The sequence below is a fragment of the Miniopterus schreibersii genome (assembly GCF_964146895.1).
Source record: "Miniopterus schreibersii genome assembly, chromosome: 8".
Lineage (NCBI taxonomy): Eukaryota > Metazoa > Chordata > Mammalia > Chiroptera > Miniopteridae > Miniopterus > Miniopterus schreibersii.
In genome coordinates, this window is record NC_138109.1 from 64263652 (window position 1) to 64279110 (window position 15459).

At 41.8% G+C, this 15459-nt stretch overlaps 1 protein-coding gene across 3 annotated transcripts in view; it reads right to left on the reverse strand.

Moving 5' to 3' along the window:
* The window catches only part of E2F3 (E2F transcription factor 3), a 72125-nt gene that overhangs the window by 9652 nt on the left and 47014 nt on the right, over positions 1-15459 (reverse strand). For 2 of the 3 annotated variants that reach the window (XM_081143992.1, XM_081143994.1), the window contains exons 2-4: positions 3444-3555; positions 1997-2216; positions 568-726 (exon numbers count right to left, since the gene is read on the reverse strand). In XM_081143992.1, the coding sequence (XP_081000118.1) occupies positions 568-726; positions 1997-2216; positions 3444-3555 (491 nt within the window). The remainder of the gene's footprint in view (positions 1-567; positions 727-1996; positions 2217-3443; positions 3556-15459) is intronic. The other variant, XM_081143993.1, reaches the window with a different exon arrangement.

A 15459-nucleotide genomic window follows, 5' to 3' on the forward strand; every position in this document is an offset into this window, starting at 1 on the left:
AATCAGCATAATGCTCTTTAAAATTTATCAGATAATTCTTTTATATTCTCTATTTCTTCAACTACAGCTCAATCAGACAGCTTCGACAACTTCCAATTGCTCCAGTAGCTGATGGAAAGAAAGTAGAATGTGAGAACCCCAACAATGACAGCTAACACCCACCCAAAATCTGGGAAGCCAAAGACAAACCTGTGGAGTGTTGCCATTAATATTAATACTGACACCATCTGTATCTTATAATAGTGTTACCTTACGCTATGAGTATCAATACGTGCCAACCACACATGAATAAAACAATTTTAAAAATGGTTCCCTCCTTGCTATAAAAGAGACATAAAAGGTGATTATCTTTCCATAAGTACTGACTTCGAATACAAAGATAAGTGGGTTCAAACATATGAGCACACATGCACACACACAACACACATACACACAGGCACACACACCCCACATGCGTGCGCACGAAACCAGAGTAAAATTCTACCTTGTGCATAAAAGTCAGATTGCCCATTCTGGAAACAGTCTAGAAGGCACTAACCCCCAATGACCAGGTGGCACAAAGGATATCTTTGATTCTCTGAATCCTCGGTTAACAGTTTGAGGTCCAGGGTGCAGCTTTGGATCAGTTCATCTAATTTCTTTTCTTCCTGACTGAGCTCGGTCACTTCCTTTGACAGGCCTTGACACTGGGCCAGCATGCCCCCATCCTCAGACAGACTGCAGCCCCTAGAAATCCAAACACAGACTCTTCATGGCTACTCAAGAGGCTGAAGGGAAGGGGGAAATGAACACTCAAGGGCGAAGGGAGACATGATCCTTTGGGTAAATGTCCCCTCGGGATATAGGAGGTCACACTGCTTGTTTGCCAAGTGTTAAAGTTAGAACATTTATACATACATATATATATATTTATACATACAGTCCTTCACTTTTCACACCATAGAAATTAAGTGAAAAACCACTATTTTCAGGTTTCTTTCCTACAGAGGAGGCCTGTTTCTGCAGAAGGCTCATTTTCAAAGGGCAAAGAGAGGCAGCTCCTTCCTGCCACATGCCTCTGGGGGTGGGGTGGGGGTGGGGGAGCAGATAGGAAAACACAGAAAGAGAAAAATTTGAAAGAAAAGATGGAATGATTTAAAATTCAGCCAAACATCATCCGACAAGCACAAAAAGCCTAGGTAATTTCTGAGGGTCCTATACCAACAACTGAAAAGGAAAAGGAGTTCAGGGAACAGACTGGATGTGCTATACGCACGAACACAGCGGGTTTCTCTAAACCACAGGCCAAAATGCACTACCACCGAATCGGCCGCAAATTCCAAACAGTTACCTGTTCGTCTTATCATGTTTGACATGGTATTTTTTCAAACCCCATAACAGAGTTACTCCTTCCAATACACTTTAATAGTTTCTTCTAAAATACTGGCTGTTCAGGTGCTCTGTTCATAATTCACAAATTTAATCTCACACGTGGGTGTCTAGGTGACACGTCGTCATCTCCGCTTTCTAGAAGGAACTGAGGCATTTGACTCTTGCCTTAATTTATTCAGGAAGTGAGTTAATCTGCTACTAGAACCATGGGTAAAGATATGTGGAGACTGTGTGTATACACAGATATGTTAACACACAGCCATAATTCCCAGATCCCTACTGGAGTTAGCGTCTGTGAGATGGCACACATGGACCTCACGGTAACAAGGGAACAGCATTCCACTGTGCACGTGCAGGACCCCAGTGAATCCCAGGGCCCCCTTACTTAAAGCTAATGGAGTATAAACCCTTTAATCTCTGACAGTATCTAAACAGGTCTCTTCCAAAACAGACTTTGAACTCGTGGCTAAGGAGTTGAGGGACAGAGAATGTGAGAAAAGAGTTAGGAGAGCAAAGAAATGAAGTGTGGGCAGGAGTGCGAAAGCTGGGACTGAGAGAAAGCTCAACGTCGGGATGGACCCCATCCGAGCCAGGGAATGGGGAGCGGGGTGCGACTCATACTCACATCCATTGCACGTTGTTTTTAGACTTCTTCTTAATGAGGTGGATGCCTTCCAGCACATTGGTGATATCATAGATCCTTCTCTTTTGCACTTTCAGCACCTCTGCTGCCTTGTTCAAATCCAAGACCCCATCAGGTGACTGGCTCAGTAGCTGAATGAACTTCTTGGTGAGCAGACCAAGTGATGTATCATACCGTGTTTTTTCTGAGGGAGATTTTGGAGCTTAAAGGAAAAACAAAAACCGAGCGGGTGGGGGACAGGGGGAAGGTAAAGAAATGAAGGGTTTCTTTGCAGCTGAGCAAGCCCCCTTTCCCACTGCAGCCGAGTGTTAGTATCGGAAGCAAAGCTGTTGCTTCTGTGAAGTTACAGGGAAAGCTATGAAACCGCTTTATTAGAAAAGGAAGGGACAATAAAAATTCCTGTTTGATTAGAGCATTGTACTGTGAATTTCTCGGTAGTTTCTACTTTGGCTCACTCTATTCCCTGGGGCTAGTGGAGTATCTCACACACAGTAAGTGCTCAAAAATGTCTGCTGAATGAATGAAAAAGTGCTGTGGCCCTGTGGCACCAGCACATGTGGAGTCTAACCTGATGGGGCCAGGTGGCAAATCTCTCCAGCATTTCGTGACAGGGTGCAGACAGACCCACTTCACTGGCCTTTCAGGCTCCAAGGGTCTGTGCGTGTATGTAACGAGCTCACCAATATTTCAACTAATGCTTCATTTGGATGAAGATTATCTGGAATCTGGAAGAGTCTTTCAATCAAGTCTCCCCATCTGTCTTGAATAAAATTTCTTATTTAATATTGCATTTATTCTTATGGGTCACAGATCAAGGGTTTAATTTAGCAGTACACACAATCTGTGGACTGCCTACTTCATAAACTATAGGACAGGAGAGAACACAGTCTAATTTAGCCTTTACATTAAATGCCAGAGACATAAAGGACTAGTTAGCCATCTCTGACCTACTTTTCTCTCTCCCAGAAGAAATGATGATCGTATCAATGGAGAGGGAAACCAGCTGCAATTCACTGGTCTCAACCAATTCTTACGCTGCCTTACGCTGAGCTAGAGATTTAGGCCGACACAGACTTTAGCAACCGTGGCACAGCTCGTCTACACCCAGTTAGCCTCAGTCTCTGAAGTAATGTCCGTTAAAATTAAATTGGATTATAGAACATAACAAGGAGCTTATATTCTGAGTTGAGAAATGAAACTGCACACATTTCAAGAGGCCTCCCCTTAAGTCAGTATTTAGGCACTGGAGTGACTCTAAATCTTTCACTGGGTGTCTGCAGACACTGTATTTATTTTTTGGATAGGCATAGTAAGAAATGAAAAAGAACAAAACATGCCCAAATTATCCACACCTTGGCATCCTTCCAGCCACAAGCTTTGAAAGTGGGGAGCCCACACCATGGAGAACCAGAGAGGAAAGAATCCTTACTTTTGGGACTGTCAGGACTTCGCAGTGCAGCTCTCCCTTTGCCCTTGGGGGTTTTTAAACCATCTGAGAGGTACTGATGACCGCTTTCTCCTAGCTCCAGCCTTCGCTTGGCCTGGAATAAGAAAGTACAATCATTTGTCCCGGTCACATGGACAATCACAAGAAGCGAGGCTGTGTGGGATCTGGCCCCCGCCCAGTGCCGCAGGCTCCTGCCTGCTCTCACACCTCAGCTCCATTCGCTTAGGGTCTCGCCGTTCCCCACAGCCAGGCTCTGGCTCTGGGGACTGGGCTGTCCTGCAAACACTCTCTCCATTGACAATGACCATCCATATACACTCAGACGGACAAACCCAGCAATCCTTTAGGATTAGGTGCAGGAGCCACTTTGTTCATTTATTCATTGATTCGACATGTGCCAGGCATGGGGCTAGATACTAAGAATACAGCGGGCACCATGGAACTGAGATTAACTTTCCCCAGTGAACCTTTGCTACCTCTCTCCATCTCTGACCTGGGTTGGACCGCCTTCCTTGGGCTTCCCCAAACACTCTGTGTTTATCTGTATCATAACACTGGATATAAGACTTATTTTACTAATCTGTTTCCCATTTCCTTTCAGGCAGAGGCTGTTTTCCCATTTATCTTTGTATACCTGTGCCTGGCAAACAGCCTGGGTTTCTATAGGTATTTAATCTCTCTCTCTCTCTCTCTTTCTCTAAGTGACTGAATGGTAACACTAGTCACAGACTACAGATGGTCATTCGTCAGAATAAAAAATTGTAAACACTCAATCTTGGGCTTCAACTGGTATTACTTCCACCATTTTGTCACCAAACCTGGCAAATGAGAAGTCCTCATGAAAGTTTTCAATTTGTTTTCATTTCACTTTAAAATTATCCATTTAGTATCTTCTATGTACTGGGCACTGGACTTAGGGAAGAGAGGTAAGGAAGACAGATGAGTCCTTACCTACACAGGGCATAGACTAGGCCACGAGGGAAGAGAGAGGATTAAAGAGGTCACTGTTGAGTACTAACTGTTTGGGTGTGACGGGTGTTCAGACACAAGTGGCACCAATTAGACACTCCACACGGCAATGTATACTTAGGCTTACTTTAGGGTAGGTTCTTCTAATGAGATTCACAATTTCAAAATAACCTCCCAAGACACAGAAATGGAAGTAATAACTTATCAGCTGCTGACACATATTCAGCTTCTCTATGGAAGGTTAACAGCAGTTTGTACTGTTCACTACAGCAAACAACTAGCCACACGTGGCTCATCCCAACAGACTTGGGCTACACATTTAAAACACGTACTGGATTTCAAAGACAGTACAAAAAGGGGTAAAATGTCCTAATTTTAATATTGCTGACATGTTAAAAACCAGTATCTGGCTTTATAAAATTAAGATAGTGTTAAAGTTATTTCGCCTCTATTTTTTTTTTTACTATGTGGCCTAGATTAGTGGCACAGATTATCTTTCTATTAGCTAAACATTACTCTAAAGGCCTAGGAATGACAATCTGTAAATTTGTTTTCTCAGCTTCATCTCCCCCTCCCAAATATTCTGTCCAATCCTCATGTAGGCCTGTTGTTCTGGTTGGCACAGCAAAGTTCCCTCTTCATCAGGAAAATGCTCCCTGATTGTTCTTTGGTGAGTACCCCTCCCTCTCACAGCCTAAGTGCACACAGGTGACCCAAGCCTGGTGTCACTGTGGTCTGTTCTCCCTTCTTCCCTTCACCCACAGTCACTGGTCAGGGTGTCACATGACCAAAGCTGGGTGAACAAAGGCCAACTCTAGGCATTTTTCTGGAATTACTGGGAAGAAAGGGGTGTACCTTCCCAGTAAAGCTGGTAAGCTGGAAACTACCTGAGAATGGAGCCTCCACAGGGAAAAGCAGAGTGGAGAGATGGAGGGAAAGGGGTCTCAGGTCATATACTGGGGCAACAACTGGTCTTCCCCAGACTTTTCAGTTACATGAGTCAATAAAATCTCCTTTTTGCTTAAAGCACTTTGAGTTGAGATTCTGAAAGCGTGGTGTTGCAAGTGACAGCCTGTGGGATTAGCTGAGTGTGGTGCAATGGTGGGGGGCTGGCAAGCCTGTTAAAGAGTGGCAGAGTGTGTCGGTCACTTCTCGTGGCCTTTAGGAAATTATTACTGACAGAGACAAGCTCCATTTGAGGCTGGCTTACCTAAAAGTAGAGAAGAAAAGAGCTTTGCCATGGAGGCCTTTATTTTCTGTACCAAGTAATCCAAGATAGAGAGCTGTATTCTCTGCTCATGCTAAAGTCCACAGAAGAAAGGCAAATGGGAAAAAAGTCTGGGACCTGGAACTCTTGTGTCCCTAAGGCTGAACTCTATTGAACCCTCACAATAGAGAACCAACCACTGGTCAGCAGCCTGGGGAATATTAGTTTTGCCTCCCCATCTGAGGCTATTGTTCCAAATTGCTTTGAGGCAGGCAAGGACCTATGGAAGCAATAAACTGTAGGCTAGGGCAATTTCCAGAAATCTGTTGCTAAGAAACTGAGATAGAACTTTAAAGAGTAGGACTAGTTATGATGTGTGACTGGTCACCAAGCACCAAACCTCAGAGTTAACCAAATCTAAATACTAGACTGAAAAATCTACTAAATTTTAAAGGCACTTGTATTGCCGGACAATCTCTACATCTAGAGAGCAAAGGCCTATGATGTCTTAGCCTCTAAGATACTCAACCACTAAAGCCTATGAATCTAGCAAAAAGATCCGAGCTTTGAGGGTAGAAAGTGAGGTAGCTATACTGACTCGACAAGCAAATCAAGTCTCCACCAGTCTCCAAGAGCCAGCATTCCTGCTGAGGAGGACACAGCGTGCTATGGGAGGCAACCACTGTGTATTACTTTCCTTTTCCAAATGGATGTTTCTATTGGGTTTCCCTGTTACCTTCCTTCCCTCCCTGTTCAGTGAGTGGGGCTTGAGAGGACCTACAGACCTTGCAGGTCCTGGATCTGAGGATGGGCATAATAATCAGACTCGCATTTGGGAAAGGCTAAGAATTTTGACATATATTGGAGCAACATTACTTTAGTTTAGCAAATTCAAGCACACATGCTTGGTAATACAAACCAAACCGAACCGAACCGAACCGAACCGAACCAAACCGAACCGAACCAAACACTAGACAGGAGGATTTAAACAGTGCAGGTTGTCTCTGTCTACACCCCCCTGACCGGGGCTGAGCACCAGGGCAGATGAAAATCTCTTTTGGTCATCTCAATTAAAAAGAAAAATGTTTTATTGATTTTAGAGAGAGGGGGAGGGAGAGAGAAACATCAATTGGTTGTCTCTCCCTGACCAGGTATCGAACCAGCAACCTTTTGGAGCAAGGGACGACCTTCCAACGCACTGAGCCACACCAGCCACAGCTCATTTGAATTTCTGGTTGCTCTTAGTGTGAACACCTTGCTGAACTGAGTTATTCTGTTCATGAACAGACTTTCATATTAGATGGCCCCTACTAGTCAAGCAACTAATCTTTCTGGCACTCAACAGAAGGCCCAGCCACTTGGAATCAAGGCTGGACATGAGAGACGCTGTGTAGATAGATCACCCACATGGCACCTTCCTGGAATCTCAGCTCCAACTAAGATTACATTCCTCTGTTAACAGTTGCACAGTTAGGCTTTTCTGAAAATGCATATATGAAAATACCAGGACTCATGGTCAGGCAGCCAAGCAGTGGGCTGTGGGGAACATCCACAGTTTCCACCTGCCCAGCATTTGTTGCCCCTATTTTTTCTGTTGGGGAAGGAACTTAGTTCAGGTGGTTTCTATGTTTCAAAGCCTGAAAACAAAAGGTCTGATATTGCTCAATATCTTAAGCTGACCGTTGCCATCAGTTACAAAGGTAAGTACTGTAATCTGGGCCTACCAATCAGTGCATTCCAGTTCCTTAACTAAGGTGACTGGTTTAGGGATGGGCCCCATGAACAAAGCGAGATGAGTCAGTCAATCCTGGGATTTTTGTTGAAAAGTACTGGTGTTATTAGGTAGCAGGGTATAAGCCTGGAGCTACCTGGGAACTGAGCCAACATAGAAGAAAGCAGAGGTAAGAGCTGGAGAGAGGCTGAGTCCCAGTACCTTCAAGGGAGGTGCTAGATACAGCCATGCCGAAAAGCACTCCTGCCCTAGACCCATTTGTGCGAGCCAACAAACTCCCTTTATTGTAAGAAGACAAGTGACTTACATTACTGCCACTGGCAATGAAGAGTCCAGGTAGATATGGACTCTTAACACAATAAACATTTAACATAACACAATGAACATTTGAGAGCTTATGATATATTATGCACCATGTTAATTGCTTTCCAAATAATTGTGTTATCTCATTTTCACACAACCTCACAAGGTAGTTATTATTATCTCCTATTTTACAGGAGGAAACTAAGGTCTGAGTGCTTAAATAACTTTTCTAAGACCCCACAGCCAGTAAGTATGCCTACAAATCATGCTTATAATCACTTTATAAAATGCTTATAATCACTTTATAAAATGCTTATAAACACTTTATAAAATGATTGTAAAAAATTTCCATATAAAAATATTTGAAGTTTATTATATACATATTTAAATATGTCTTTATTAATTTCAGAGTGGAAGGGAGAGGGATAGAAACATGGATGAGGGAGAGACATTGATCTGCTGCCTCCTGCACGCCCCCTACTGGGGATCGAGCCCTCAACCCAGGCATATGCCCTGACCGGGAATCGAACCAGCAACCTCTCGATGCCATGGGACAATAGTCAACCAATGGAGCCACACTGGCCAGGCTCTTGTATTATTATTTATTTATTATTGTATTATTTTCCATATGAACAGCTATAAACCTACTTTTGCCCCACCTTGTATTTCAAAAGATTCTTAAGAGATACAAAGGGGAAAAATTAAAGTTGCAGAAAGATATGTATAATATGATCTCATAGAGATGAAAAATTATAAAACTATAGACCTCACTATAAAATTTTCCATGTATCCAGAGTAAAAGATCCACATCAATTGTTAGTGGAGGTAATCTCTAGGAACTAAAACCCACGGTATTGATTTCATGTTTCTAGTCCTGTAGTATCTGTATTTTTTAAAGTGATGTTACATTCATACCTTCCAACCTAGCAATTCCACTTCTTGAAGTATACTATGAGAATATTTATGTTATTTCTAAGGTTTGTCTATTAAAAACAGCACAGCCAGTGTTTTGAATACTTACATTTTTCCACATATGTCCAACAATCTCAGAATAATAATTCAGTAAGTAATTATACATTTATATAATGAAATGTCATGCAATTAATACTTATGTACTATATTATACTATGTTATATATTAAGTTTTTAAAAAGCAGGTGTGAGTAGTAAAATTTTATTTTTGTAGGGAAACTATATGCATAGGAATAAGGTACGTAAGAATACACACCAAATAGTTTGAGCATTAATCTTTGGGTGGTAGAATTATGGTTTTATTTTCTTTTTAGCCTTTTATATTTCTAAGTTATTCTAAGGTGAGCATGGGTTACTTGCATTACAAGAAAAACAAAAATCATTTCCATTTGAGGTTAAACAAAACAAATCTGGTAGTTTACTTTTTAGACCTGAAAATCTTATGTACTAACGTATATGGCTCTGGCTCTGGGTTCAACACAGAAACAAGCTATGCTCCTGGAAGAGCATCCCCACTTCGTGGGGGAAAGGCAAGTGGTGTTCTTATCTACCATTTGGCTGAGCCACCGGAAAAATTAAAGGAAGAAAAAGGCACAGCCTGCTGTAGGTTAACAAACTGTGAACACTAATATAAACTCCCTTCACCCCAGCTAACAGGAGATCTGGGCAAGGAAAAGAACTAGATATATGATACATTTCTGTCTCAAAGCCAAACATGAGACAGGCATTTTGAACAGAGGAAGGAGGGAAATAGAAGAAAATGGAAATTAAATTGAGAGAATGAGGAATAGGTTAAGCACATTAGTGAAATAACCCAGACGAGGGATCTCCAGCTGGAGCCCAGGCCACAGCTGAACCGCACTTGGTTTCTGGCCATCAGCTCAGCAGGTTAGGGCATGGGGACTTTGAGTAAAGAATACCTAGCTTCCAGTGACTACTATACATTAACTCAATGTGGCTAACCATTTTTTAATCCATCCAATTATTTATTAAGTATCTGCTCTGTGCCAGGCCCTCCCTGCACAGGGAGATGACTGTAAAGGCGACACAGTGATCCCCACTATATAAGAGGGTGCGGGCAGACAAGTAACAGGAACTGCATGACCAATACTGAAATGAGCCCGCGGCTGGGGACAGGAGGGCAGGAAGAGGGGCTGGACAGAGAGGTGGGTGGGGATCTGGAGAGAGCAGTTAGAGGTGGCGGTACTTGTGCCAAGTCCTCGAAGGCCAATGGGCTCTGTCATGCAGAGACTAAATGGAGTCGGGGCACCTGCGCAGCTGGCCAAGCACAAGCAGAAGCACTGAGACTTGGAAGAGCCCTGTCGGAGATGCTGACGGTAGGGAGGGCCCTGCTTAGGGAATAAAGAAGGGGCCAGGCCATAGTCCCTTACTCACCACGCTAATAACCACACTCAGACATCAACCTTTCTAAGAGATGAGGTTACTACTTAAGAGGAAGAGCTCTAAGGCCTTCTCGGACTTTTTGGGAGAGAGGTTAGTTCATAATCTAACATGAACAAGCATCTCTATGAGCTATTAGGTGAGAAGCCTAATCAGAAACCCAATTATCTCAGAGAACTGGAGAACTGAATGGACACGGAAAAAACCCTGACAGAGGCATATGGCGGGCGACAGGAATAGCAAGCACACATTTTATCTCGGTAGAGATTTCCCCTTAGACCCCACACCCCACCAGCTGGTGAGCAGAATCTCTCTTCTCTCTCAGATGTGTTCCTATGCATGTCCATCTCACTGCCCCGGCTAAATTCCCCCATCATTTCTCAATGGATTACTAGAATGGCCCGCAAACTTAGCCATCTTTCTTTTTTTGAACTTTAAACTACAGACTTAGGGTATTTTAAATCAGTATAACTTGTGTTTATTTTTGGAAATCTAACCACATACATACGAACGTTTCTAAAGGAAAAGGGATCTCAAACTGCCTCACAACTTTGGAATAGAAGCCATTTACTCATGAACTGGTAACGGCTTTCCTTTCTACACACATGCACTGTTTTAAAAAAATTATAATTAAGACAATTTAAAACTAAACGCACATGATTTTTAAAAATCCACTAGCTCGGGGATCTTATGACTACCTGCCCAGGGTCCTCTATCTCTGAGTAATAAGCTTACATAGCTATTTCTTGGTTTAGCAATTTTCATTTTTTATGTAGACTTCCTTCATGATGCCACACCCACCTCTTCCACGATTTCCCAATAGTTACATCATTACTTTTGTTTAAATTAAAAACCAGTGCTGTGCACTTTTACTATACAAGTATCATTCATTTCAGAGTCAAATAGTATACTGAGATTGTATTTCCTTTTTTGTAAAGTTTGTTTACTTGGGAGTTTCAAATAGCCTTTCTTGCTTTTTGGCACCATTTGTCTCCACCACATCCTCAACTTTCTAACTTTCTGCCATATCAGACATTCCATTTAGCCCCCACTTCTTCTCCTGCCTGAAACTCCTGGCCCTCCTGCTGTCTAGACGCTAGACTATTCTCCATGCTTGTTGCACGGCTGCCTTTCTGCAGTTTTCCTTCATGTCATACATTGTTGGTGTCTGAGGTAGACACTTGTCATGTTATTTGACTGCCCAGCCTCTGAACCCACCCCCTATCATTAGAAGTTCTCTACTCTGTCAGTCCTGGTGGGAGGCCACAGAAGCTGAAGACCCCCAGTGCCCTTCCTCAGCTTCCCCGCGCTGTCACCTGGGCCGCCACAGGTAGGCACAACGCTCTGCGGAATCTCGAGTGGCCCCTGCAAGGGAGCAGACCCGAGGTGATGGCTGGGAGCCCGGGAGGAGGAACCGTAGGTGCTGGACTGGTTCTGGGGCTTGATGCTTTGGCTGTGGTCTGGCTGTTGATCATTCCTCCTTCCTGCCTGTTCTCCAAGCGCGATTCTCTAATCGTCTAGACAATTTAGTTAGTTACCCAATAGCCTTGCAATAAATTCCTTTCCTGCCTCAGTCGGCCAGAGCTGACTGCACTGTTACCAACTGTCTTCCTTGAACATACCTGCACAGTAGTGCAGACGAGAACACGCGTCCCTGTACACCTGAAGTGCGTATTTCACCCTCACCGTTGGCAACCTGGCCAGGTAAAGAATTCAAGGCCGAACATCACCTGCCTCAGAACGGAAGGCGCGCTCCGGTGATGAGAAACGGGAATCGATTAACCTCGGAACCCTGCAGGCCTGCCTCACCGCACTGTAAATCTCACGCACTCGGCTGTGCATCTCCTCTCACAGGGAGAAACTCACGAGCTCCCCAAAACGGCGTGTCTGGACTTCAGCTACCTGAAATACGTTGTAAATTATTCCCTTGCTGTCTCTGTCTAAACTTTCTAAAATTCCTATTCCTTTTGGATCAATCCTCTAAAGCTCTTTATTTATTTTTTTGGTTCTAGTTATTTGTGTCCTTACACCAAATTTAGCTTCCACTTCACTAATTTTTTTTTAAAAGTGGGTAACTTGAATTTCCAATGACATTTGTTTTACTTTCTGATCAACCTATTTTTATAGCAACTTGCCCTTATTTTATGAATAGGACAGCCTCTCTGATGCCACTAACTTTTTCCTTTAAAGTGTTCTTTTATATCCTGTTTGTTTTCTTCAGTCATCTTTTCCTACCATTAAAAAAAAAAAAAAATCTTGCCTGGCCGGGCGTGGCTCATTTGTTGAGCATCAACCTAGGATCCAGGAGATCGACGTTCAATTCCTGGTCAGGGCACATGCCCGGGTTGCGGGCTAAATCCCCAGTCGGGGGCGTGCAGGAGGCAGCCAGTCAATGACTCTCTTTCATCACTGATGTTTCTATCTCTCCCCCCCCTCCTTTATCTGCATATTTACCAATAAAGCCTTTTGCTCCTTCCTTAAAAAAAAACAAAAAACCCTGATCTCACTGTATAATGTACTCTTTTCTCAAACATCTAGTCAAGTGTTGTGTCTGTTCATATTTAAGAATAAAGCAATATACTGATGAGTGGGAGCTGCATAATTCAAGTTGAGGTGATACCCTTAAATGCGAGAATGGAGCTAATTCATTTAGTTTGCGATTTCCAAAAAATTATTTGTCTGGAAAAATCCCTCCTGAATTGTGAACATTTATTCCGCATAAAGACCTTCACATGAATCCCCCCTTACTCTTGGTTTTGCCACACTTGAGCTTCTATGGTTCTCCACAACAGAGCGACTCTCTTTGGTATAGCTTCCTCTGTTCTGCTATAATGATTGCCACTCCTTCATTCTCTATAATCCAGAAATCTGTTGAATTATCCTGTCCACTAAAGGCCCCACTCTCATTTTAATGATTAAAAAAACAAAACAAACTGTTTACTATTATTTTCAAAGGGTTTCAAGGGGAAGGAGATAAATATGTATGACAATCTGCCTTTCTGAACCAGAACTGGCCCTCTCTGTATTTAATTCTCATTTATCAGCAAGTGGTACTGACTACTCACTATGAGCTAGGCACTTTATATTAGTAAATAAACTAGGAAAATAGAAAGCTAAAGGCCCAGTATCTTTCCTACCTAAGTCTCTACCCCAATAATTAATTGAATGTTGATCTTAGAAAGCAAAACCCTCTGCAAACCTTTTTATAAATTAATTCTATATCTATTATCTGTGCATGTGTGTGTATATATAATACATTAAGTCTATACCAAACTAAGAGTGAAGGGATAAGAAGCTTGAGAAAGGCCAAATTAATAAACTAAACAGACCTAATGTTACTCAGATGAAATAAGAGAAAATGAGTAATACTTTTAATACGAGAAATGCTATGATGACTCTTTATATTAGTGAGTCACAGTGGTCTTTCATCTGAGTGGGCACAAGATTTCATCCCCCATACAATGTTTAAGCTTTTTTACTCCCTTTGAACTCTAAATTTTATGTTCTTTTACAGAAAAATAAACAGCAGGGAAAACTGCAATTAAACCACTAACTTAAAAGTGGGTTTTTAATTTATTTATATTACCAAATTCATAATGCGTTTTTCTTTAAATTATCGCTAACCTTAAATATGCAGTTATTGACCATAAAATGGAATTTAAGAATTCTTCTCTTCAGATACCTGAATTTCCAATTTTGAGACTGACAAAAGTATTTCAAATATATTCAGTGATGGGCAGTTATAAGCTTAGGCTCTAATTCTGCTGCTCAGATGCCACCCACAATAGTGTACTTAAATCTCCCACCAGAGTACTATTTAGTTTATCTCTACTTCCCTTTCCGATTCCTAGTTTTTAGTCTTAAGATTTTACCTCACTTCAACACCAACGGAATACACCAGAAGCTGACATTTTCTGTAAAAGGCCACATAGTAAATATTTTAGACCTTGTGGGTCACAATTCTGATGTACTACTCCACTCTGCTAATGTAGCAAGAATACATAAATAAATGGGCTTCGCTGTACAACTTTATTTACAAAATAGGCAGTAGGCCAGATTTGGCTGGCAGGTCATTTGGGCTAAACGATTACCCTCCTGCCATTACTACTGTTTTTATTAAAGGATATCTATATTATTCATATCAAATACTAATATTTTATGAAGTGAGAAAGCCAGTCTTTTTTTGGATAATGGGATTATATCTCTGACATACTTTGGGTCATATGTAAGGACTAGAAACAAGTACTAAAAATAAAAGAAACTATAAACTATCCATTTGAATAGTTGGACCTCATCCCATCCATAGAAAACAATAGTTAAACACATGGAGATACTCCTTTTTATGTCAACAACTCAAAACTAAAAGGATAGTGTATACATGAAATGAAGAGCTCTAAAGAAAGTCTTACTATGGGTTCATCAATTTAGAGAGTAGTAATTCAACTGCTTCATTACTAGTACCAAAAAAAAAAAAAAAATCTGTCAGTAAACTTTCCCCATTGAGGTATTGTTGACACAATCAGCGTAGCTGTTCCAGTGAGTTTACTTTATAACCTAGTTGCTTAAATGGCTTGCAGTACAGTGCTAGCACCTTTCTCCGAAAAAAAGAGCATTTGTTTAATTATCACTCTGGCTCCAAGGAACAGGGCCCTTGGTCCTGGTGGACATAGTTTCACAAACTTACCTCCTGGTGCACGAGTATGATAAAAGGACTCCAAGAAGTAAGAATACTCTTGAAAGACATGAACCTAAGAACTTACTGAAGTAAAATGTTACTTTAAGAAACAGAAAGAACTAACTCTAAGATATGATTTGAAAGCCAAAAGTGCTGCTTTCCTGCTCACTCAACTTCCATTTACTAGCAACTTCAATTCCTGTATTTGGGGGTTGGGAGTTTCCAGGCTGCAGCACAATAAGGAAGAACCAAGGTGGAGGCCAATAAGCTCCCTGAGTAGAGAAGATGCAGGTAATAATTCTAGTTACTTTCATCTAGAATTTTGACAGACTACTGTAAAGGAGAAAACTGTTGAGAGAGAGAACCTTGAAAATCTGCAGAAGGCCCCTCTTAAGGATTCAGCAGAGTATTAATCAGTACAATGCATGTGAGAAAACCACCCAAGGCCAGGAAAAATAAATACCTGAAAGGAATAGAAAATAGTGCCTAGAGCTTCCACAGGACCTGAAATAAAAGGCATACGGTTCAGACAACTATTCCTACTAGCCAGACTGATCCCTCCCCAAGCCCTTATTATTCATAAGGCACAGGCTAGAGTACCCAGAAAGGTGTTGTCTCATTAGTGAGTAAAATTAGCTCCAGAATAAATACTGCTCTGGTCCCATTTAACAAAGCAAGACTTGAAAGATGAAACTGTTTATAAGAAACTTAACTGCATCTCAGAACACAACTCAAGAATA